The following is a 25,432-nucleotide window of genomic DNA, read 5'->3' on the forward strand; positions in this document are numbered from 1 at the left end:
TACTTGTTTTTATAATAATGTAAATCACTGTAATATGTTATTCGTGAAAGACGAGGAACATATCCTGGACATTGACATTTATCCTATCAATAAAAATATTCTGTCTTTGATAACGAGCGAAATATGTAAATAAGACCAGATGTTTACAGCAAAAATAAATTATCGAGATAAATCTCCAATTGAGAAACGATTATAGCGCGGTCAGTGTCAAGTTTATAGCAATAAAAAAAATGGAAAAAATTAAACAGCTATTTTTCTTTCAATTAAATTTTTGTCGACGAGAACGAACCAAAGTTCTCAAAGTTTTAGAGAGACGTATGCTGAGCTTTCGATGTCTATGCGTAAATGACTGCTGTAATTTTTAATGAATATTGAGCTTTAACGATATTTTAAATACGGTAAACGCTAAAGTTCAACACTAATATGTAAAACAATTATTATGGCGATTAAAGAGCTCGTATAGAGCAAGAAAGAAGTAGTCCATATAATCTGCAAGTGTTTCTTTAAATGCGACTTCGTATTTAAAGTAGACCTCATGAATTGTGTAGTTACTCCATTTTGTTACTTATGATTTTCATCTCAATCTCACGTTATCGTTCACTGCGCTTGATTATACGACCTTACCGTTTACCGTATCCAAAATACTATTGCAAAAAGTTTCTGCGGAACGTAAGAAGAATATTTTTGTTGCAGACGCATGTGTATATACGAAGGCATACGGATCGATGTTTCGAGTATGACCCAAGTTAAATGAGCGTTAATGTCTAAGCAAGTTTGCCATGCTTGCGCTTTCCTTCTTTTTGCTGCAAGAACGATAAAGAGATATCCTAAAAAGGGCACGTAGGTAAGTGTTAAAATTATCTCAACGTTAATAATAATACTCATAAATATTACGAACGGCTACCGGAAGAGACCCCGCCATTCCCGGCGTTCAATATTTTCCTATTCGCCATCTTTTTCTTCATATTTTCGCGTTTTACGTAATGAACGAGAGAAAGGAAAGTAAAAATAATAAGAACAACAAAAACAACAGTGAACAACCACCACGATTAAATCGTCGTCGTCATTTCATCCTCGCGATATATATAAGTAGATTTTCTTTCGTCATAATAATTTAATGAGTCGTTTTATTAACGCGACGCCTCACGACGCGATTCCCCCCCCCTCCCAACCCTTTCCTTTTCTTTATTTTCAATATTGTATATTGGAGAGTATAATATAATTGCGGTTCCTCAATATAGTATAATATACCTTCCTAAAAATACGGTCAAATCACTGCCGCGAGCAGCAATTCCGAGGCACTACGAACAGGCCACAGAGAATATGGCCGCGCAATTATCATCTTCAGATCTCTGTGTCTCTAAATGACAAAAGACTAACTGTAGAACACCTAATACGTACGTAATCGTAATTATACTAACGCATCTCGTCGTCTAGGTTTTAGACTCATTACGTAATGTACAATAATTAGAGAGATCACACACGTCTTAATATAGAAATTTTAAAAGATTATTTTCTAATACGTCGAAGCCTTCTTCCCCCTCTCCTCTTTCATTTTTGCTCTTCATTTAAGTATTGCCACGAATTGTTTTTCTTTTTCTTTTCCTTTCCTTTTTTCGCCCTTCTTTTCTTTAAAGAGTGATGATGATAATTCTTCGAGATGTGAGCGGACCCCGTGCGAGCGCGGTCCTTCAAAGTCTTTTCTTTACTTTGAGCTACGCTATCGTCTACGCTACTTAAACGCTAACTTCTACTGTGTCTCAGCCTTCTTCCACGTTCCCTCCTCTTGTTTTTCGTGTACTCGCTTACCTAGTTTTCTTTTATCAGCACCAATCTGATTTTAAAACCGATTCAAAATATCGTCATATAGTTAGAATATAATATAACCTGTATAAATATACATTCAAATATTACTATAGTATACAAGAATCGCATCCTCCCCTCCCTTCTTCCGTTTCTCCACCTATTCGTACTATCGCGGATCATCTTCGTCGTCGTTCACGACTCGATCTACCGAAAGCTATGGCTCAGCACAGTGGGAGGATGCGTCGTTCTCGTAAATTCTACCTATAATCTCTCGTATCTTTCTCCTTTCTGGCTCGTCATATCTCCCCTCCCCCGCCATCCCGTCCCAACCCCCTATGTCGTCTTTTCTCCTACCCTCTCACTCACGTCATACTTTTTATTTTTTCGACTCATTCACACCCAGTCTCATTCGCACGCGCTCGCATACTTCACCTTTCTCCGTCGTTTGTTTTCCTCCTCGTTCTTCCTCCTCCCCTTCTTCTTTTGTTTGAAGTGAACGACTTTACATATTTACAGGTATTCTTCTCGTGGTCGTGTAAGCGCTCCTCTCAAGAAGCACAACATATCTTTCTCTATATATATAATATGTATATTATATATCTCGTTCTCACTCTCACTTACTCGCTCACTCACTCTTTCTTTTTCTCTTTCTCTCCCGCGAAACTTTTAAAACATAGGCAAGTTAAATATTGTATCACAATCGTTTTAGTCTGGTCGAAATCGAACATCTTCAACCCGTTTGGCGATACGTGGCATTTTGAACGGTGAGCGGTAGCGCCCCGGGCGGCGCGTGCACCTCGCATCCCGCGAGGAGAAGATAGGCGGATTCAGAGGGATTCGCGACAACTCTCTTTGTCAATCTCTTTGAATTCGCCTACGTCTCGCGGGATAAGCCCCGAACTCTCGTGCTATTCGCTTGTCCACGAAAGAAACGCGAGAAGGTACGTCGTAATCGATTAATTATAAAAAATACGTACGGAGGAATAGACGAGACTCTTCGTTGATTACTTTACCTTGGTCTGGCTAGCGAGAAACTCGACGGTGAGCGGCGGCCGCTTTTCCGAGCTTTTCTGCGTCCCCCTCACGTCACTTGTTCTTCGTGCGAGATCGACGACTGGAGATGTGGATCGCAGCGAGAATCGGTATTTCCGTGTGCTAGCGAATTAACTAAGACTCATCGGTGTGCGTCAACAATAACGAAGCATTGATTTGGGATCCTTCAAGAACCGATTTAATTTAACGAAAAGCGAAAAATAACGGACGGTCGCGAGGAAGTAATAAACGTTGCGTCGCGATCGCGTACCGTACATCATAAAATAAAGAAGAAAATGTATGTCACGAACTTATTATGAGTTGAAGTGTCATCGACTAATACCTGAGCAATTATAATCGAATCGTCGTTTGCTACTCGGTAGCGACAATTCTAACTGGGATTGTCGTCTTTCCGCGATGTCATTCACCAAATGTGACAGCATATTCGACGAATGTCACAGGAGAGACCCGGTCGCATATCTTCCTGCTTCTTAAACAACGCGAAAATCCAAGACACTTGTCAAACAAGTACCCGAACGATCCTCGAAATTTATATCTCTCTATTTACATCACAGCCGGTGCGCTACGATTCAGAGAGGGATAGAAAAGCGGTTATCTTTCGAAGATAATTTTATCCGACAGTCAATCAGAGACGTAGCGACCGGGTAGTGCACGTTTTCGCGATGTTTCTCGGATATTCGCGTTATGTGGTATATGCGCGACGACACCGTTCTCACCGTCGAGTTCAAGACTAGCTGGGTGTGTTCCGAGGTTCTGCTAAGCAGCGATGGAACAAGAAGAGCGAGCGAGTTGTGAAACGACGAAAATAAAGGAGACTCTAGTAAATGCACAATGATAAATGTCACGGGTAGTGTTGCTGGATCGGCTGCTGGCCGCATCGAGACGCGGCGGCGGCGACGGCGATGGCGTTCGACGTTGCGTCGGCTTCCAACCCGGCGGGACCGAAACAGCGCTGAAACCTCAGCGCGGGGATTCCTGCTTGCTAGTAGGCGGCAGGATGGACGGTTAGTCACTGCGGCGGCAGACCGGTCGGTGGCTTGAACTCGCCGGTTACGGACACGCCATTCGCCTGGGCGCCAGGGAATTGCGCGGTGGAGACCGGCGGCTGATGGTTGAACGCGGGCGCGTAGCACTGCGGAAAATAGAGCTCCGGCTTGACGACCGTCGGCGTGAGGCCGCGCGGCACCGGTACCGGACCCAAGCCCGCGGGCGTACCGGGCGGCTTCGTGTCACTGCTCGAGTTCCGGCGCACTTTGGCCGCGTGCGGGTTCATGTGGTTGTCGATGTGCTTCTTCACCTCGGGCTCGGTGGCGAAGCGCCGCCTGCAGTTGGGCATCGGACAACAGAACGGTCGGTCGCCCTGGTGAGTGCGCGTGTGCTGGTCCAGGATTGCCTTTTGACGGAAATCCTTGCCGCACTGCTGGCACTTGTAAGGCTTCTCACCGGTATGGATACGCAGATGCTGATTGAGGATCGTGCGCTGGCGGAAGTTACGTCCACAGTACACGCAGCCGTACGGCTTCTCGTTCGTGTGGATGCGCAGATGCTGCGTAAGGTGGGACTGTTGTCGGAACCGCTTGCCGCACTCCGGGCAAGGATACGGCCGCGACTCGATGTGTATGCATCCGTGTTGCAGCAGCGTGGACTTCTGCTTGAACTCTTTTTGACAGATCGGACAACGCACGTACAACGGCATGCCAGCCGAGCGGCCGTGCTGTATCACATCGGGTAGACAGCTCTTCGTGCCACCCTGCTGCTTGATGTACTGCAAGGCACCGAAGCTGCTCGAACCACCCGCGCCAAAGACCGCGTGATTGCCGCCCTTTGGGTCTTTGAAGTATGCCGGATACTGGATGGAGTTGGCGTCCGGCGCCGGACTGAACGCGCCCGACTGCGTGTCCGTATCGCCGAATGTCGACGCCACCTCCTCCTTACCCTCTTCGGGAGGAAAGGGAACATCCTGTGGCCAGAGGGTTGGCGTCATTCCGTTCTTGAAGATGAGGTGCGGACTTACGTCTGTAACGAGAGAACGGTCCACGGTTCATCGGCGGTATTCCACGGCGGACGGGTAAGAGGAAACGTTAGTAGCCCGGATTACGGTTTAATGATACAGGACAAAATCTATCTACGTGTAAATTGTAGCGCGAGTGAAGCGCGACCTCAAAAACATTGGCTCAAGTTCAGTGAGAACACAAACACCCAGACAACACAAACATCCGAGAAAGCTTAAGTTTAATCAGGTATTCTGATTCGTTCGACGGCGTTTACATGTCTTTTGGACTTTTGTGCTGTTTGGGAAATTATTATGACCCAATTTATTGTGGTCCCCATTGAAAGTTATTAGCATTAGTAAGTGCGTAGTAAATGCGGGAAGAAATGCTAGAGAAAGTAGTTATCCGTGATAGGCCGATGTTCACTTTAACGGAGGGACACGCGAGGAACTAGAGTTATTAGAGGGCAGTCGGGTTAGATGGATGACAAGTCGGATCGCATAGAATGGGGACGGGGGCTGCTCTCACAGCTCACCAGCGCTGTCGCGTCCAGCTCAACCGTTCTTACCCGCCGGTTGGCCTTAGCTTCAACGAGGCCGATGGTACCGGTACTTGTCTCTGGTAAGTCGTCGTTAGTTCTGGAAGGTTTTGAAGCAAAAAACGCGTTCCGGCAAGCTGATGAGGGATATAGATGATATAAACCAGTGGTGAATTTACCCCCATTATTTCGAGACACATCATCTTGTTAATTTATAATTCTTTGCTATTTCTCGAGCCGCAAATCCGCCACTGGTGCAGACAGGTGAGAATCGAGATGAATCGTTAATATGCGGGTTATTGTACCGCCGGCGGTAATGAACGTGATGATTATAATGACGATGATGACGATGATGCCGATGGTGACGGTGGCGACGGTGGTTTCGATAGTAATGAGTGAAAACCGGTGGGTGGGTCAGTGTTTGGTTGTGGTGGACGCCCTCTGGGGAGTCTGGGAGGCAGAGAGAAATGCTCGCCTTGGTGTGTGCGGACGTGCTGATTCAGGATCGCCTTCTGACGGAAGTGTTTTCCGCACTCCGGACATTGGTATGGCTTCTCACCCGAGTGGATGCGCAGATGCTGGTTGAGGATGGCACGCTGCCGGAACGTACGTTCGCAGTATACACAAGCGTACGGCTTCTCGTTAGCATGTATGCGCAGATGCTGCGTGAGATGGGATTGTTGACGGAACCGCTTGCCGCACTCTGGACACCCGTACGGCCGGCTGTCTGTGTGAATCCGCTCGTGCTGCAGCAGAGTCGACTTCTGCTTAAAGTCTTTGCCGCAGGTCAAGCACTTGAACAGACGTAGATCGCTGTTGCCGGCCTTGGACGATTTGCCGCTCTGCTGCACGATGTCAGGCAGCCCGGTTGCCATATTCGGCGCGCCCGGACTCGCGTACTGATGCGCGTCCAGACCAGGCCCGCCGTCGCCTTGGCCGAGAGACGTCAGCATTACTCCAGGTTGCTTGAGATAGTGCAGCGCGGAGAAGCCGCCGGGCGTGAGCATATGTGGCGGCACGGACGGTGAGGGGTGCGGCCGGGCCTCTTTGAAATAATGCTGCGGATATTGCTGCAACTCTCCGGCGCCGGGAAAGCAGTCGCTGCGATCCACATCTGCGTGAGGAGTCAATTGTTGTTGCGGCGAGTGATCTTGCTGTTGCGTTTGTTGTTGTTGCTGAGGTTGTTGTTGAACTTGCTGTTGCTGCTGCTGTTGTTGTTGTTGTTGTTGCTGCTGCTGCTGCTGTTGCTGGACCTGCTGCTGCGTTTGTTGTTGCTGTTGTTGCTGCTGCTGCTGGGACGTGGCTTGACTCGATTGTATGTCATCGTCCGGCGGAGTCAAGGATTGAGGCTCGGGAGGCGCCGAGGGATATGGTGAGGGCACGGGCGAGGCTAACGAGGGCGGGGGACCGCTTTCACCGCCCTCGACTGGAGGTCCACAGGCCTGCTGTGGGCTTCCCGACGAGGAGGAACCCTGTTGCTGCTGCTGCTGTTGTTGCTGCTGTGGGTACAGTCCACCGTCCTGGAGAGATCCCGGCCCCGGGCCCCACTGACCCTGGGGTCTCTCCATGTTATCTTTGTACAATACGTAGGGCGCGCCAGTATCTGCAAGTAAACAATGCAGAAGAGGGTTCGCAATTAGGCGGGTGCTGACAGCGCGTTATTGTGAAAAAAAAAAAAGAAATATGAAATACTCATTTTATTTTCCATTTGCATACAATAAAACGTTTTATTTTATCGGTAACGATCATTACGTTTATCGTCTCGAGTTTCAGTTTTAGTCTCAATTTTCAATTTTTTTTTAGTATAAATATTGTATGAATAGACAGTTATATAGTATTCGTAAAATAAGGCTAAATTTTGCAAGCACATTCTTTGGCCAATTTTGGTTACGAATAACGTTATTCGAAATTAGGCCACGAGTCATAGATGTTTGCATCTTTAGAATCTTCGATTCTAGAATACGCGCTCTAGAATATCAGATCAGACCACGTTCCTAGTCACGCATGAACAGACACGTCCGGTTCACGCTTCACAAGTTCAATAGCAGTTATGCAGGTCAAATCTATGAATTGCGTATCGCGTTGATAATTTGTAAGGTGCTAAAGGTACAGATGCAACACAAAACCACGTGGCTTGATTCGTTGGATTCCTGAATCCTTGAAGAATTCTGTCCTTGGACGCTATAGTCCTTGGACGCCTAAGACGGAACTTCTTATAATCATATCGCGCATTCGCTTTAATCCGTTCATTTTTTTATACTTATTAATTTTTTAAATATGTGAGTAACAAAGGCGGATGCGATTACAATTATCCGAAAATAAGAGGCAAACGCAAAGGAAGGTAATCATATCGCGCCAAGTTTTTAATTAAACTTTGCCACGCTACTTAAGACGCTTATTTAAGACATGTGTCTCACCCAATCAGTATTATCGCGCGCAATTACGTTGCGAGGAATAAGACGGCTTAAGTCGTTTTACGATTACGGAATTTATGTTACGTAATATCGCGAGACATTCCTCCTCTTATCGGACTAATTACATCAGCCTTCATTTTCTTTTATTTGCCACTTCGAATTTGTCACTCACGATCAGTCTGCATTTTTCGCGACCTGCTTAAATTTTTGCATTTGCTTTGTTGGATGACTCATCTGATGCAATATTGTTCCTTTGTGAAAAGTATTCCAATAAAAGTCTTATCGCCTGGATACACAACAAGTCACAATCTACGAGATTCGCAATTTATATCAATCAAAACTGCACACAAAAATATTTCATAACTTATTTTCTTCGAAAAATTGATTAACAGTAGGACAAATGCTAATTTGCTAGAGATGGAAAAATATAAAAACGAAAAACTTAAACGAATGTGTAAAGAAAAACGTGAAGTAGATCGAAACGTTGTGTGATGTGCAGTGGTTAATGTCATATGACAGATAACGATAAGACTTGGAAATACTTGTAAACAAAGTTCACCGATATATAAATTTATGTCGGAGAAAAAAATCATATCGCAATTCAACATATATGTGCTTGTGTATAACCTGTGTGCGCACCACAAGCACATGACTTTGGGGGAGGCCTAGGTCCGACTCGGACTGTTGCGCCATTGAAATGAAATAAAAAAGAAAAAAAAATATATATATACGTATATATGTATACACTGATCATTTGCACGTGAATCGTATTTATAGTTAATCGTTTTTATTATGTCGTATTTACTCGTTACATAACCGTTATTTGTTAAGATAATACTATGTGCATCGGGTATGTCGAGATTAGTTTTATTGCAATTCCAAGTTTATCTCATCATATAATTGCATTTAACTATTTCGAGAATCTCCGGTGCGATAACATTGTAGTATCCCGTTATCGCGGTTAAGAGAAAAGCAACTGGTCGAAAAGTGGCGCTAATATGATATTCGCGGTTTGAAGAATATCGTTATTATCATTGATATAATTCTCGTAACGTTTCGCGAATTCCACAACTTTTTAAATTAGCGTGTACTGCACGTAGTTCAATCTTGGTTTGCAAAACACCGCTTTCTGTTTCTTTAATCAAATATGTGTTATACAATGAGGAAAACCGAAATGCTTTTCAATATATTATAGCGGGAAATAGCCCAAGCAATTGTATCATTATAGAAGCATTAATCATATATTGTCGTAAATATTTACGCAACATCTGCGGTTTGACTCTTATTGGCCATCTCTTTCTTCTTTTACAATTAACGTATATTATACAATCCATCCTTGTGTTAGAAAAATTACATCCATTAATCTGCTCTAAAGTCAGCTTATTTCGAGAAATTCGTCAAAAGTTATGCTAGCAAGGTGACGTTACGTCTCATTAAACTCAATCTCCGTCCGGCAACACTTAATTACATCCAGAATCCCGGAGCAATCGTCCAAATTTCCTTCGCACCCGGGAAGTCATTAGCTATATCGTATAAAAAGAAGTCTCAGAGAGAAGTTTTTGTAAGCCGCAAGTGCACTTTACGAAAACTGACAGTTAAGATTAAAACACCAAAGCCACTAAAAGTTTAATTAATAGAGTAAAATAAAGATTTTTTCGTTTGCCCTAAAATTTTATTTCTATGAGAAATTAGAAGAAATCGTGATTGAGATAAATCTTTTTAAAGAATTAAGTACTACAATAATTACAATGTCAATAATAATCAAACGCACGATAATAATAAAAAATAATTACTATTATAATAATAACTTATTCGGCCAATTATTCAAACACAGAAGGTTAATATTTACAGAGACTAAAAAAAAGAAACAAAGATAAAAATTAGTTTTCTCTCCATCGCGAGAATCTTTCCTGTTGTCGCGTTATTCAAGAAGCATTCTTAATGCTAAATTGCATTAAAGAAATGTCCAGATTGTTCTTTCGATTTCCCTTGCATTCGCGTGGATAAACATTGGCAAGCGTTGATACGAACTCCAAGTTTTGCTGCAATCCGACCGAGCTTTAATGAGAGACGCGATCCACTTATAACTTTACCAACTAAGCAATCGTAAGATCTCGGAGTTGATTTTGATGCGCGTTATGTTTCACAAATCACATAAAGACAAGCGGCTACTGTTCATTTGAAAGAAATACTGTCGAGAGTCACTCTTGAAAGTCACACTTACAAATGGATAGGTATATCAGTGGAGAGTGTTACGGTGAAGAGTTGTTCTCTTACTTTTATTCTCTTGTTCTCTTTACTTACTACGAGTTGTTCTCGAACGAACACAAAGCTTAAGATCTCAATAGCATAAATACTTAAACGTAAATGATCGCTTACATTTATTCGGTCATAGATAAAAAAAATCAGACAAGCAGGTATGATTAAAAAATGTGTATTTGTGTATTGTATATCAATTTTTAATTATTATAACAAAAAATTAGCTCCACATCAAGCAATAAATTCTGTCGCTAGAGTTAAAATTTGCATTAAAATTCGATAAGAATAGCCAGCGAGTGAAAATGAGATAGTACTTGTTCGACAGTGTTGCATTAATACACAGGTTAGAACGGGGACCACGTACGTCGAGGAATCCCTGCTGAATGACGTTTTGTTCTCGTTCGGACCGGTTTATCACTCAAGTTCTTATAGAGTGAGTAAGTCCGAGCACCGCACGTTATTTCAACAACTTACGAATAATTCCTGATAGATCCCCCGCGTAAAAAATAAATCACTCAAATTAAAATTTGTTAATCCGTTCAACACGTCATTCAAAAAACGATATAACAGATAGAAATACTTCTGCTTGTAAAAATCTTCAATACGTGTTATATGTCGCGCTTTAGTCAATATTTCTCGTGATATCGATATCTCATTTCAAGTTAGAGTAAGGACACCAACAGACACTTGGATAGACTAGCAACACTTGTGTCAACAAAAATCGGAAAAAATCTTGGTAGAAATTATACGAGCTTACCAATGAAAAAAAAAAGAGAAAATAAAGACGCATAGTTGTTAAGACGACATATAAGAAAACTAGAGAAATAGAAAAAAAATTGTATAGCACGTGCAAGATATAGGGGATAATACATATTAGGCTCCAAGATATATGACCGACGAAAGAAGCAAAAAACCGATAAGAGCCAGATAATTTACCTACGACTGGTTCTTATTACCATTCCTTTTCCTTTCAGTAATATTTTGAAAAGTAGAGTCTTTGGCAAAATTGACGTCGAGCTCCTCTTGATCGAAAAAAATATCTAGACCGATCAATAATTGAAAATATCGGTAATGCTTGGCGAAATGAGGTACGAAAACCCGTCGTAAAAACGTAAAATTCTTCATTTATTGCATGGTATGGTACTTGGTGGAATGGTATTTCGTGTTTGAGAAAAGTCGCCAATGCTGATATCATTGATTTTTCGGTAACAAGCATAGGATTGCACTCCGTCGGGCGTCTTTACGATTTGTTTTGGCTGCGAGAAACGTATAAAGCGAAGCTCGGGAGGACCGTAGCGCATCGGTAGTAGGAGGCGAGAAAGAGGAGCAAGGGAAGAGAGATGGCTCGTGGCTGCACATGCGCGCTTTTTTCGTCGGGGCCAGCATTTTTAAAGATTTTTCCTGCCGCGGCGGCTCGTAGATTTAAGTCGCCGGGTCGATCCCGTCGATTCCCGAGTGGTGGGAATCGCGCTTTATTCCAAGCAAACAATCGAAAAACTTGCACCGCGACACAGGCTTCAAAACCGGTATAATTTCGATGAGGTCAATCTCCTATACTGGAAACAAAAATGTGAAATGCGTCAGCCCTCACATCAATCGTCGCGACGCTATTATCACGAATAAACACAGCATTAAAATTTAGAATGAGTTTTTGCTTCATTTAAGTATACGTCGATAAAATGTTCGGTAAACTACGTCGAGGAAGAAGAAAAGATTGAGAGTCGTACTTTTGACGAGTCTGGACGACTCAACTTTTGCGTCGCGTCGTAAATTTAAAATTAATGATAATTAGAGTTAATGATCACTGGATTTGTAATGACCAAGAGGAAATAAAACAACTGGCGATCAAGCCGATTATTTTTACGCGGATTGCACTGGCTTCCGGCCCGTCTTAACGGTGTCGTAAATTAGACAAAAAGAAAAAGAAAAGTAAGAAAGAAAAACTCAACCTTCTCTGCTTCGTACTGACAAAATCGCGAAATAACTAGAGTGTCTTTGATCGAAAGTGCGGATTTAATTGAACAGGTGAAAGCGACTTTGTGGGCTCAAAGTGAAGGCGCAGTCTGCACGATATGCGTACAATAAAAGAAAATATCGAAGGAGAAAACCCGATACATAGTATTAGATCGACAAGTTTTACACTGGCTGACAGAAGCCCGCGACACACTTTGTAGATAAATCCGCAGATAAAACAAAGTATGCCTTGCGTAAAAATTCACGTTTCCTGCTCTTCGAATTGCTGGGACTCTTGGGTTTTCGGTTTCTCGAATTGTTTTCGTGCTCCTTGGGATTTTCAGATTTTTGACATATTTATATAAAACCAAAAATAAAACTCTGCAGATATACAATCAAATTAAAGTAAATATATAAAGACAACTAAGAGCCAGCGCCGGTGGTGAAACGAAAGTAATATTATACACACACACAGTAAGGTATTACATCTCTTGAAAATACAATTACAAACAAATATTTTGCTCTTAGGTTTAGACCTTCCTCAGGGTAAAAAAATAATCAAATGCAGTCATAATGATCATAGTAAGTGGTCATCGCGCGATGGATAAAAACAAGTATCGACACTAAAACGCAAAAGTGACTGCTGCCATATAAGAGAAAAGTCAGAATAAATGACTAGCAAGATTAATCAATAAAAAGTTCTTAAAACGAATATGAAACTATAAAATCCTTTGGCATTAGTACTCGGCATTAGTGCGCTCTATATATCGAACAGAGAAAATTTTGCAGACTAAACTCGTCTTATCTAATAAGCGAAAAGTATATACAGATACGTATTATAAAGCATTGCAAAAAAGAAACAAATAATATTATAAATAAAAACATAAAAACAAGGACAACATCATATATGTGAAAGTCTCAGTAATTGATAAATACTCTTTGCTGAGATCTAATGTATCCTCTTGTAGCTTGATAGCGTTAATTTGACGTTTTATACGAAACATTTCAGAAATACTGCGTTTTATGTAAGATTTCTTTCTATCCAAAATTTTAATATTGTTCCAATTAAATTTATATATTTTTAAAAGATGTACCTTAAAAGATGTACTGTATAATATTACTTACGTTTCTCACCAACGGTGCTGGCTCTTATTTGCCTTTATATGTACTTTAATTTTGACATATTGTTTTCGTAGCGCAAATAAACACGTGCGTATCGTTCTTCGTATCATTTCCTGTTCGTTCGATGCCTAGTATTATGATACTATACAAGTGTCTTGCATATTATACGCATCTCTCACATTACATAACATATTACATATCGGTAAAATTCTCGGAGGACAGCACGATAAATCACGACACTATTTTAAATAAAGTGGCTTTATTCGTTAATTTATGGATTCCGCGCAAACGAAAGAACGGCCGATAGTTGTGGTCACGGGCGAGATTCGCGAATGTAATATTCGCGGCATAACGCCATCGTTTTCCTTGCGTTCTTGCAGAAAAGAAGAGACGGCGCGCCGCAGCGGCAATGTGCACTTCGCGTGGGAGTTGCGTATAAATTACGAGAGAGCTGGTTTTTGCCTCGTCGCGATATCTTATTGATTGGCTGTTCTAAGCACTTCGACTTGGCAGTTGGACGCCTGATCTATTAGACGCGGTGCTGAATCACGAAAATATCACTATGGGCAACGCGATTTATACTCTTTCAGTAGGTAATACGTCATTCCAGTAGATATAATTCTTATACCAGCCGATTTTTATACGTAAGATTTTTACGTGTGAGATTCCCAAAATAATTCTCTATGTTTTGCATCATGCAACTTTCACATTTGAAGGACTTGCCTATAATATCCATACGCTGATGAGATATAAGTTAAGAATTAAACGTGCGAGGATCTCGCGAGTGGAGAGAGACGGGGGACTCGGGTATTCATTTGCGAACCGCGATCGGCCGCTATTTATCGAATGTCAGAGGAAATACCTGCGGCCCATATTCCTATCGAACCGTTCAAGGGACCTCCCTCGCGCGACGGTCGTATGTGGGGGTGGCAAAAAACGAAACGGGCGCAACAAAAACATAACTTTCCGCGATGGCGCTCCGAAGAGTGCTCCAGAAACGAGTGGTCCTTTCCTAGTGTTCCATTGGCGTTATTCAGCTCGTCAGATCGAATGTTTGTTTTCAGAAAAATAGACAGAAACGAAATACGCCCGCTGTTAGCTCGAGAGTGTAGTGCACGCATTGACGAAGTCGAAACGTCGGATATATTTTTTTTCTTTCGCTATTGTTACCGCGATATTTTTGACGGATGCTCGAATGCACTCGCGGAGGATATTATTTCTGCCTTATAAAACAATTCGTGCGTTCACGTCCAAGACCATCGCGGATTTGCGCAAATATCGCGAAACGCGCGTGAAACCGACGTGTCCTGTCGCGCCTCGCACGTAATGAGTAGTTAATAATCGAATCTGATAACGATCCAATTAAAAACATTTCGCGTTCGGATATATTTATTACTCTATTTAGTTTTGTTGTGCTGCGATATTAATTGCTTAAGTGGAAAAGTTGTAGAACAGCGCGTGATGATACCAAACGTTGTGTTGTGACTCGAACTCGCTGCAATTTTTTACACATTAATGTATAATTTATGAAGTTTAGATAGCCGAGATAAAATATACGAATTGATTTCATTAACTACATTTATCTATTTATTTATTTAATTGCGACGTTAATTATTTGAGTAAAGTATTTCATCGAAATAATATCTCGAGCAGTATCAGACGATGCGAATAATTAAATATGATTTCATTTTTTTCACAAGTGGACCACTGATGCATAATTTATAAAGCCGACGCGGGCGACAGAATATAAACATTCATAATCGTTGTAGATCCATTCACAGATTCGCCAGCCAATTTCATCGGTCACATATATCATTCAGACGGAAAGTTTTTTAACATAATTACAGACTAAATATTGTAATTTGCTGCCATTTGCTGTCACGCTGTGCCATTAATATGTAATTTACGAAGACAAAGTAGACAGCAAAACGAACGCATCTATAATTATTGCATATCCGTGAATTAAATCAGGTCGATCGCGGATTTTCTTTACATGCGATGAGTTCGTTCGTTTGCATTAATTCTTATATTACGAATGATACGGAGCAATGATCGCTCTTTTATCGCCAGGAGTCAAACGATAAACTCGTCGACGCGTTTATTTTCCGAATGCGCGCGCGACCGACGTCGGCGCTTTCCCTCTCCCTCCCTTCCGCTCTCCTTCCCTGATTCTCTCTCTCTCTCTCTCTCGCTCTCTCTCCTCGCTATTCAATAAAAATGACTCATACTCGTCGAAGCGATTCGTACTACGAAGCATCTTCAACAGACAATTACAATCTTTGTACAATGCATTTCTTGTATCATACGATATTTCACGGTATCTCACATTACATGTTACGATTAGGAACCCCGATGCACTTAAAAATACTGTCGACACACTTTGCGTGTATCAAAGCATCTTTGTAGAGCGAATCTTCTATCGTATCGCGCGATACATATTTCAATGCTGCATCTTACGATTTTATCACATTACGTCATAATTATCTCGCGACGCGATGAATGTGTTTTTACCTGGCGGAGAGAAGGGAACTTTTGACGAAAAAAAAGAACAATTATGAGATTAATATTTTCAGCAATTTCTATTAGTAATCGTAGTAATGTCGACCGCCTTCGAGAATTCAAGTCAAGGTTGAATCTCTCGGCATCTAACTCCCAGCTAAAACGTGACTTTGGCTTACGCGGATGCGCACAAATATTTACGAGCTTTACAACTTGCACTTTATGTAAAACCCGTTCGAGAGAAATCGTATGAGGCATTATGTCGTCGTAACTGCGTATAATGCTAGACTTGGCGGGATTACACTTGACACGTTGAAAGTGACAATATCCATCTATAATGATACGTTATTTCCAAAGAAAACAATGACAAGAACATGAATTCTAAAAATATCTCGCTTCTTCAAAACACCTGCACTTGAATGGTCGAACATCTAATACGCGCAAGATGAGCTTTAAATATGCGTTTACGTAATAATAATGGGAATAATCACAGCCGCACTTAGAGTACTCCGCGCCACTCTTTGATGACTGTTTTACGAGTTATTTAATTGTGGAAGTACACTGATTTTCTCGACATAAACCACGCTGCGTAAACGCCGCGGAATATAACGATAGTTTGCGATTACGATCGTTCGCTTTAACGTACAGAGGTATATCGCGCGATTAAGATATTCACGCGATCGTTAAGACAATATAACAATTATTATCGGCGCGGCGCGGTGAACGTATCGCGATTTATATTTACACACCGCGGGGACTTACTCCCCGCATTAACGTGATTTATTTATGTTGAACGTTATTATCGATCTAGTGCCTCAATCTCTCATTTCTAATTGCATCGCATCGTTTTCACTGTCGGTATAAAATACTCATGTTCTCGAGAAGAAACTTTGAATTTTATTTCAAAAATATTAGCAGATTTGGATTATTACCTATATACTGCTAATTTCATAATATAAATTGAGAAAGTTTTTACATGCGCCAATTGCTAAAAATGCATAAGGTCGATTTGACGCATGCAGTCCGACACGTACTAAATTTTCACCAGCATTCTTATCAAAGTAGCATATCTAAATAGGCAATCCGTCTCTTTCCAGCAATGCGCGCTAAGTCTATATTTCCCCGTCACAAATATAATCGCGCCAGAGTTTCTCGCCATGTTTGAAATCGTCGCCGCGGCGGCTACGTCCTTCGGACAGGGTGTGTTTACGAAAGCGATTTATCGAGTGGAATTCACGGAAATCAGATTAACCTTTCGCGACCCGATGCGGTATTTTTCAGATTGACGCTAAACGATTTTCTCTCAACAATTAAATCTTTACCTTCGCGGCTACGTAACAAAAACGGCAAATACGTAAGATAAACATTCAAGTTGCACCTACGCGACCAGAGTAAGATTTCGGCCGGAAAAGATCAGTCCCATTCGTCGCGCGGCAATTCAGACTAGCGCGGTTGTTTCTTGTTTCCGTCATCGACCTTCCTCCGTTGTCATTCGCCCTCGGCTGGAGCATAGAGCCCGCTGCCGCAGGCCGCGCGGGACGCACTCACTCACGATTGCCAGCGTTGTATTTCTCGGTCACAAAGAGCACGATCACGAGAGTCCTCGGCCGACGACGCTCACCTTGACCAGGCTGCGCGCCTCGATCGGTGTGGAGTCGCGCCGCGGCGAGACCGTGCGATCGGTCCCAACGGGTTTTCATTGTCGATCCGCTCCAAATAAATCTCCAAATACGTCTCTTATCGATACGTTTTGGTAAAAGCGTCACGCGTGATTTTTACATCTTCCGAAAAGGAAGAACGAGTTGTGATTGCAGTTTGTTCCGCAATAAGTGCGCTTGGGAACCGTTTTTTGACGAGACCGAAACATCGAGAACAAATCACGTGTAATATTCGAGGTGAACTGCGCGATAGAAAAAATCTTCAATGATAAAAGTAGACGACAGGACACTTTCTTTTTATAAGTGAAATTTGAACGAAAGTTTTAATTCAGAGATTAGTACTTGGAAGAAATTTAAAGTTGAATATTAAAAAGTTAGTAGGATAGTCGCGGCATCGTATCGAATTCCCGCTGAGAAAAAGTCAATTCCGGGACTGGTCGATGAATCCGGTGAGTAACGGAAGGTACGGAGAGTCCGGCGCGCGTCGTACGTTATCTTACCGCTGAATTACTCCGCCATGAATCGAAGGACGAAACGACAATCGGATTATTTCCCTTCAGATTGATTTCAATGCGGATCCGTGAGAAAGTTATAGCGCAGACCGTCGGAGGTGGTCGGAGGGTAGCTTGAAAACTTATCGCTTCACGCGTTTCGTCACTTCGCTCGCCGCGATAATTCGGGGACCGATTAGATGACCCAAACGACGCGATAGATATTACATGATTGTGCCTTGCGTATCATCACGTAACTCTCTTCTTTCCCCTCCCTGTGCCTTCTTCTCACTCGAGAGAAAAGAAACGATTTATATAAACTGCAATGCTCTCGTCATAAAAATTTGATTGCAATTTGTACGTTGCTTCGGAACAAATGGTGAGATCAAGCAAATGGTCCGTATTGCGTTAATAACAATTGCCGGAACGTTTAATTATCGAAAAGTGCAGTTCGCAGTCATGTTGGTAACAAATTAATTTAATTTTATATATTTCGGATAATTAAAAGGATAATTAAAAGATACGGATCAATAATAAGCGACGATCAATGTATAACTATCGTTACCGCAAACGATGTTGTGTAAATGTAAATAATTAATATAACCATAAATGCTGACACGATGATACGGGATAATGCTATTACAGTTTAATTGCGAAGCTCTTTTTGTTTTATTTATTATTTATCATATATTGGTATCAAATCTTTCAAAAGATTTCTCGTATTATGTACATGCTCAATGTTATATTATAATATATTGTATAAATACGTCTGAATAATTTTCAGCATTCAACATGCCGATGCACTCTTCAAGAACTTTTTGCGCTTTTTTTATCTATAAATATTTAATTAGTGATGCATACCTGTGCAATAAACTACACCTCTAACAATACTGTGTTTCATCCTTCTTTAAATCACCCGCGTATTCGTCGGCATATATAATCATCAAATTCCGTCTAATTTATATTGCAATGATCACAATTACATGTGTGAGAGGGAACGTGCACTCAATCTACGATTATTTGTCTCTGTCTCTCGGTCTGTGTATTTATGTAGTTTTCTTTTTTAAAATTATTCTACCATTAGAGCACGATACGCGTTCGGGTAAATTTATTAAGTGATTTGTGCAATCAACGCTGCCACTTTCTTTGCATTTCCTCCATATCGATATCCGTAACGAGAATGTTTTGGTCCAGAGCATTAATTAAATTTTCCGTCTTTCATAGTACCGTGTTCCATAATAAAGAGATTTAATCATTCAAGATCCAATTTTATGATTAGTTCCTGAGCGCGAAGCAAACTATCATAACAGAATTATTTAATAATTACTAGTCTCGCGTTTATCTCGAATTGGTTTCTGATTTTTACGGTTTTTTTTATTACCCTCCACAGGATCTCGGATTATCGAATACGATTGTCTTGCCGCGCGCGTTTTCTCGCTTAACACATTCCATCCGATTCATAGCTTTTGCTACATCATTTTGCCCGGTGCCGGTGCTCACGAGAGGGATTTGTAGTATAGTAAGTACGTCTCTCTTTCTCCCTCTTTTTCCCCCTTACACGCTTTCGCTTGTTTTCGCCTCGTGCAGTAGCTACGGACACGCGACTTTTCCCTCTCTGTCTGTCATTGCGCAAGGAGTTTCATGTACTAGACGTTGGCCGACGGATAGCAATACTCTCTTATCCCCCTTGATACTTCTGGGTCACCCTATGCACCTCGTTCTTCTCTCTCTCTCTCTCTCTCTCTCTCGTTTTTCTCTTTCTCCCTCTCTTCCCTTTCGGTCTCCCAACATTAAACACGTCTCGTTCAATCGAGCTTCGAGTTTAACCGCAGACATACACGAGCGATACACGAGTTTCGCACGGGACACGTGTCTAACTAGCGTTGTTAATCGCAGTCAGAAGAACACTTCTACCACAAGCAGTCGTCGACACGTTATAGTTCGCTCCTGTAACTGTCCCGGTATGCATACGTGCACACGCGAGCATGTAGGAGGCAGGGGAGGGGACGAGAGATGAGTGAGAGAGATAGAAAGAGTATTCGGATGAAAGATACGGAGAAAAGAGCAGAGATTGTGTGAAACCGAAGCAGTTTTAATGAATTTTATTTCTCCAGATCGTTGCAGCGATATTTCGCTATCACGTGACTATTGTCGCGCACGAAGGTAGAAATAAAAAGTGTCGCGTTTATCCACGTCACCATCGGATGAGTGAGATCATCGAATACGTCTTCGGGGAGGCGGAGAGACGGACGGCGCGGCGTCGAACGCGCGAGAGGAAAATGAGAAGGGATGTCGGCGGGAAAATTCGAAACCGCGAGTATACGGTGCGGTGCGGCGCACGCGATGACGTCGCGTTTTGCCAAAACGTGGACGCACATGGCTACCGGCGTCTGTCGCAGACATGAGGGATAAAGTTCGCGGGTGGGCAACGGACGAGACGAGCGAAGGAGAGGAAGGTAAATGCCGCTAGAACACGATACAAAGCCGGACGCGCGCTATCCGCGCTCGCCGGCGAATCCGTCGTCGCGGATGCGTGCCGGCTGCGCTTTTTACCAAGATACGCATCTGCGCGTGTCTGCGTATGTGTACATGTTTACGTGTGTGAGCACGTGTATACGCGTGCATACGTGTGCGTATGGTACTTACCGGAATTGTAATATTCCTTAAAGTAGCGCGTCGCCGCACGCTGGACGATCGAATAATACAAGTTCACGTACGACGTCGACTGGTTCTGCGCCGAGAGCGCCATTTACACTGTATTATCTCCGCGCGCGGGTCACCGTGTATGCATATAAATATGTAATATGGTGCGCGTGTATGTTTCACGCGCGCGTACGCGGATCACGATGCGCGTGTGGCGCGATATAGTAAAGCGCGGCACGGCAACGTGCGAGCGCGCGGCGCGGCGCGACGCGGCGCCCGGTCTCGTCGGCTTGCTTCTGCCCTTGCTACGTCTGTCGCGCGGCGACGATCCGTCCTCCGCCTCCTCTTCCTCCTGCTACGACGCCTTTTTTTCTTCTTTCTTCTGCTGCCGTTCCTGATATTTCGCCTCCTGCTTTATCTCCTCCTTGCCGTACTTCTCGTCCTCGTCCTCGTCCTCGTCGTCGTCGTCGTCGGCAGTTTCTTCCTCTAGACCCGCGGCCGTGAAACTTTTCTTATCGTTGGCGCGCCGTCCTACGTGCGTTCTTGTACGGCCTTCAGACAGCAGCGAGACGGTCTCGCATGCCGGGAAACGGCCCGCGACTTTAATCCTCGCCACACTCGCTTTCGGGTTACCCGCGCCGGCAGACACAATCTCGGTAGACTCGGCCTGAGCCCCCCCGAGTAACTCGCCAAGACCGAGACACTGGCGAGCGCTCTGCGGTGTTGCCACGCTTCCGTCGTCGCGGTGCACGCGCGACCAGAGTGGGGATTTCTGGACTGGTTCGGGTTTGGGATGGTAGAGAACATCGGGTGAGGACGCGAGAGCGGAGAAGGTGCCGTGGAACGAGTCGCGGTGGGGTGGTGGTGGCGGCGTCGGCGGTGGTAGCGGCGACGGCGGCGGCGGCGGCGGCAGCAGCGACGGCTGCAGGGGCGAATGCATCCGCGAGGGTAACATTGCGTCATTTCCCGCTCGTGACTCGCGACTCGCGACTCCCCAGTCAGCCCAAACTGTAGATGTGAAGAGGGAAAGTATATAGAGAGCTGAAGACACAGCTGAGTTGAAATTGAAGTTTAAGTTTCAAGGAGAGTTGAAATCTATTGCGATGTAACACGTGACATATGTCACTGTCACGATTAGACCGAATGTTGGACTATTTAGGGATCTTGCGATACTCTTGTTTTAAACTTATCGGCGCAATATGATATAATTTGTTAGTATGTTAATTTAGCTTCTTGTTCTTCCAGAAAGTATCTTATGTCAATTTGATCGGATTATCCTGATTTAAATATCTCTGTAGATCGATCCTGATACATCGTTTTGAGAGAAATAAGAATGATGTGACAGCCTCAGAGACTATTAGAATTCGGATTTACTCCATGGTTAAGTAAGGAGTAGTTCGACCCGACTCTTGTTCCAAGGAGAATAATTGTTCGATGATAATTGATTGCTGATCATCTTCAGCGAAAGGCTACACGTTTTCTATAAAAATTGTTCAGTGTCTCGTGATAAACAACTAGTATTGTCTCGCGATCCATTATTCGAATTTGTCATTTCAAACACGATCGAGTGTCAATCGATCGACATCAATATTATTAACATTTCGATCTTTTAACTTAAAAAACTAGTCGAATCTTATCATCCTGATTGTCCGCGAAATCGGTAAAAGAACCGCGGGCAGCTGAGATTCAGCGTTCGCTCCTGACGCGAGGAGATTGGTGGTGATGGTGGCGGTGGCGGCGGCAGCGGGAGCGATCAGTGGTGGTGGAGAACGAGACGACCGGCGAGGACCGACGGCAGGAAGGGGAGAGCCGAGAGGAGGCGAAGCGAGGAAGTTATATTCGTTGAACCCGTGGAAGGGGTTTGATACCGCGCCGTCGGGGAACGACGGTCCACGCGGTGGGGCAGCCTTTCGGTGTAGGGGAACGACCGAGTGGCGGGGAAACGTTCCGATCGCTTTTCTTCTCTCTCTTCCTTTCTCTCGGGCCATCGCGCGTACCTCCTCCTGTCCTCCCCCCTCGGCCTCGCCCCCTCGTCCCTCCGTTCTTCCCAACCTCTCCGCGCGATCCTCTCACCCTCCCGGCGAGCCGACGCGTACCCCTCAATGCGCGCTGCGCCGTGATGCATCGCGCTGGCGGCGGCATCGCCTCTGCGAGTCACAAGGTATGCTCGTGCCGCGAATACGAACTGCCTCTCCCAAATCAATATCACTCGTCGAAAAAAAAGGGGGAAAAAGAAAGAAAGGGAAAAAAACGAATCGCCACCTATAATTGCCGAACTTCCGCGATAACCGTCTCCGCTTTCTGTCCCCGGTCTTGCCGCCGATCGTCGGCGAGAGGCGAGAGAGCACCGCCGCCGTCGTCTTCTGCTTCCCTCCCTCCCCCTGCCCCTGCGTCTCTCCGCCGGCTCCTCCACCACTTCCTCCACCTCGCGCGTTCCCACCCCGTTTCTCGCGTGGGGTTAGGTTCACGCGCCAGGTTGATTAGGGCCTCCCTCCGCGACGGCCTGCCGCGCGCTATCACGCACGTTTCCCGCCATCCAATGTCCGCGCACGATGATTTTCACTGACTATGCCCGCAACCTCGCAGCCACGTGCTCGCTCTCGCGACGCCACGCCGCACCGCGCCACGCCACGAAAACAAAGGGGGCCGATGCGCCCCACGAGAGCGGACTAGTCGCATGCTAAGGGATAGTTGTCTCGTCGTCGCTGGATGCTGGATGCGACGTCTGGTCCAACGCGAGCATGCCTACGCAAGCGTATGTATACGCTATACGCGATACATGTGACGTAAACGCGCGCTCGACTCGACTCGACTCGTCGCGGTCGTATATGTGTTGGCATGCAGAAGCATGCGGACTCGGGCCGCGTGCACAGCGACGAGCGATAAGCCATAGGCTGTAGTGGAGCGGACGCTCTCGCTTAAAACTCTGTCTCGATAATGCATCTCTCTCTCTCTCTCTCTCTCTCTCTCTCTCTTTCTCTCTATTGATATCGCGATTTACTACAACGCGATTTACAATACGACGTTAATCTCTATCGCTCCTCTTTTATAAACGATGCCTATGGTAAGCTGTATGGCACACAGGTGCAAAATGAATTTTCGTCTCTTGCCAATTTTATTCAAGCCAAAGGAAAAAAATTTTTAGACAAATCACAGATTGATGAATACTTAATGTTGACGGAAGAAGGACCCGATTATATGTCCTTACGTAAGCTTCGTAAGATTCGAGGCAGCGACGATATCTCAAGCTCGTCGAACGGTTGTTCTCGCGAAGCTGGAAGAAGCATGGAGATTCATGAGCAAGTCGACGATACTTTACAATGCATCGTTGTAGTGACCCGATTACAACTTATCGCCTGCTGTAATGCGCCACGAGATAACCGCTCGAACCGAATGAACTATAAGCTATGGGATCGCGAAGGATTGGATCACGCCTCGCTGTGAATTTCTAGAAATAATTTCGACTGTATCAATTGCATCGTCCATTTAGATTTTATATATTAAATTCTCGTGAGAGAAATATTATGTAATGCTATGCTATCGCAAGATCTATTTTACAGAAGCAACAAAAATTTTGAGATCAGTGAAAAAAGCTTTTCTTTCCATTTTTCTTTCGATAATGTTTTTCATAACGTATATTTTATTTCATTGCCGAATTTTTATTTACGTAATAAAGCAAAATATATATAAATATAAACATATATATCTATATATATATAATATATTAATTAACATGTATACATATTATATAACATAACATGTATAAACATGTATGTATATTAATTTTATTTTTGACGTCGATTACAGGTTATTCAAAAACACACACCTAACTTGCCTCACTTTGGGCCCGAAAGGGTGTGGTTCTATTCGGTGAAAAAAAAGGAGGGAAAAAAACATCACGAAGCGCAGGGATCGTTATCGCCAAGTTCTCGGCCATGAACGAAGAACGGATTTAACGATCGTTTTGCGCGACGCGGCAAGGCGCGGAAAGAGAGCCGCGGAAGAGGAATGCCGCGGCGCGCCGGCGACTTCTCGCCGGCGTGTATACTGTATAGTAGTAGTCCCGTCCCAAAAGCGAGCGACGAGCGAGGAGCGAGAAAAGCAAAAGTACGCGTTAGGGCTGGTGCAGTCGCGCGGTCCGCGGCCGCCTATATTTATCCGACGATGCAATATTTGGCCGCGTCTTCGAGAAAGAGAGTGGACGAAGGAGAGAAAGAGAGGGAAGAACTCGGAGTCGACCACATTCGTCCACAACTCGCAGCGCACGGATGGGCGCATGAACGAACTCGCTGCAGCGGCGGGCAGCAGCTTGCGCGCCTCTCTCTCTCTTTTCTTCTCTGTCTCTCTCGCCCGGTCTCTTTCTCTCTCTCTTTTGTCTCCTCTCTCTCTCTCTCTCTCTCTCTCTCTCTCTTCCTCTTCTCTCTCCCCGATTTCTTCTTTCTCTCTCTCTCTCCCTGCCTCCGTTTCCTTCTTCTGCTTTATCACAATGAGCGGCTGCGTGTGCGTGTCGGTGTCGTTAGGCAGTAGCTGCCGGTGCAGGCGTGGTTGGTTCCTTGCCCTCTGTCGCGTATTTATATCTAGCGAGTAGAGCGAATGCATTGCGGCTCGCTTCTTGTTTGCCGGGACCACTCCTCTCTTTCTTTCTCTCGCTCTCGTGCTCCTCTTCCCTCGTTCTCGCTCTTTCGCGCTCCCTCTCTCTCTTTCCCCCTCTCCCTCTCTTTCTCTCTCTCTCTTTCTTCCTCTCTTCCGCCTCTCGTATCGCGGCCCCGCCAAACCTGCTCCGTGCAACGTTAACGCCTAGCGCCGGCTAATCACCGGGATATGCGGATTTTTCTCGCCGATCTACTGCCGCGCGGACTTGCTCTGATGATTTCTGGTTCCAACACGGCGTGCGAAATCTTCCGGAAAACGTCGGCTTATAACTCGTTGGCGAGCGAGCATATGAGCGTACGAGCTCTCGGCAGCGCTACTTCACGAGAGCGCTCTAAGATGAAGGAGCACCGTA

General features: G+C 44.2%; 1 protein-coding gene across 1 annotated transcript; it reads right to left on the reverse strand.

Annotated features, from left to right (window-relative positions):
* Window positions 1–1,180: 1,180 nt before the first annotated feature.
* LOC139811447 (uncharacterized) lies at window positions 1,181–21,120 on the reverse strand. Its single transcript, XM_071775734.1, has 3 exons — window positions 20,431–21,120; window positions 5,864–6,991; window positions 1,181–4,875 (listed from the first exon to the last, which is right to left on the reverse strand). Exons 1-3 carry the CDS (start codon window positions 20,531–20,533, stop codon window positions 3,869–3,871), a joined length of 2,238 nt encoding a protein of 745 aa, XP_071631835.1. The 5' UTR covers window positions 20,534–21,120; the 3' UTR covers window positions 1,181–3,868.
* Window positions 21,121–25,432: the final 4,312 nt, after the last annotated feature.

Source organism: Temnothorax longispinosus, chromosome 1, assembly GCF_030848805.1.
Source record: "Temnothorax longispinosus isolate EJ_2023e chromosome 1, Tlon_JGU_v1, whole genome shotgun sequence".
Lineage (NCBI taxonomy): Eukaryota > Metazoa > Arthropoda > Insecta > Hymenoptera > Formicidae > Temnothorax > Temnothorax longispinosus.

What these genes read in the sequence shown, in the direction of transcription:
- LOC139811447 (XM_071775734.1), bottom strand. Translation starts at nt 20,533, where the DNA reads ATGGCGCTCTCGGCGCAGAACCAGTCGACGTCGTACGTGAACTTGTAT. An exon ending in TAAGGAATATTACAATTCCG is followed by an intron (nt 6,992 to 20,430) that starts GTAAGTACCATA and finishes GTTTACTTGCAG; the next exon opens with ATACTGGCGCGCCCTACGTA. An exon ending in GCACGTCCGCACACACCAAG is followed by an intron (nt 4,876 to 5,863) that starts GCGAGCATTTCT and finishes CTCTCGTTACAG; the next exon opens with ACGTAAGTCCGCACCTCATC.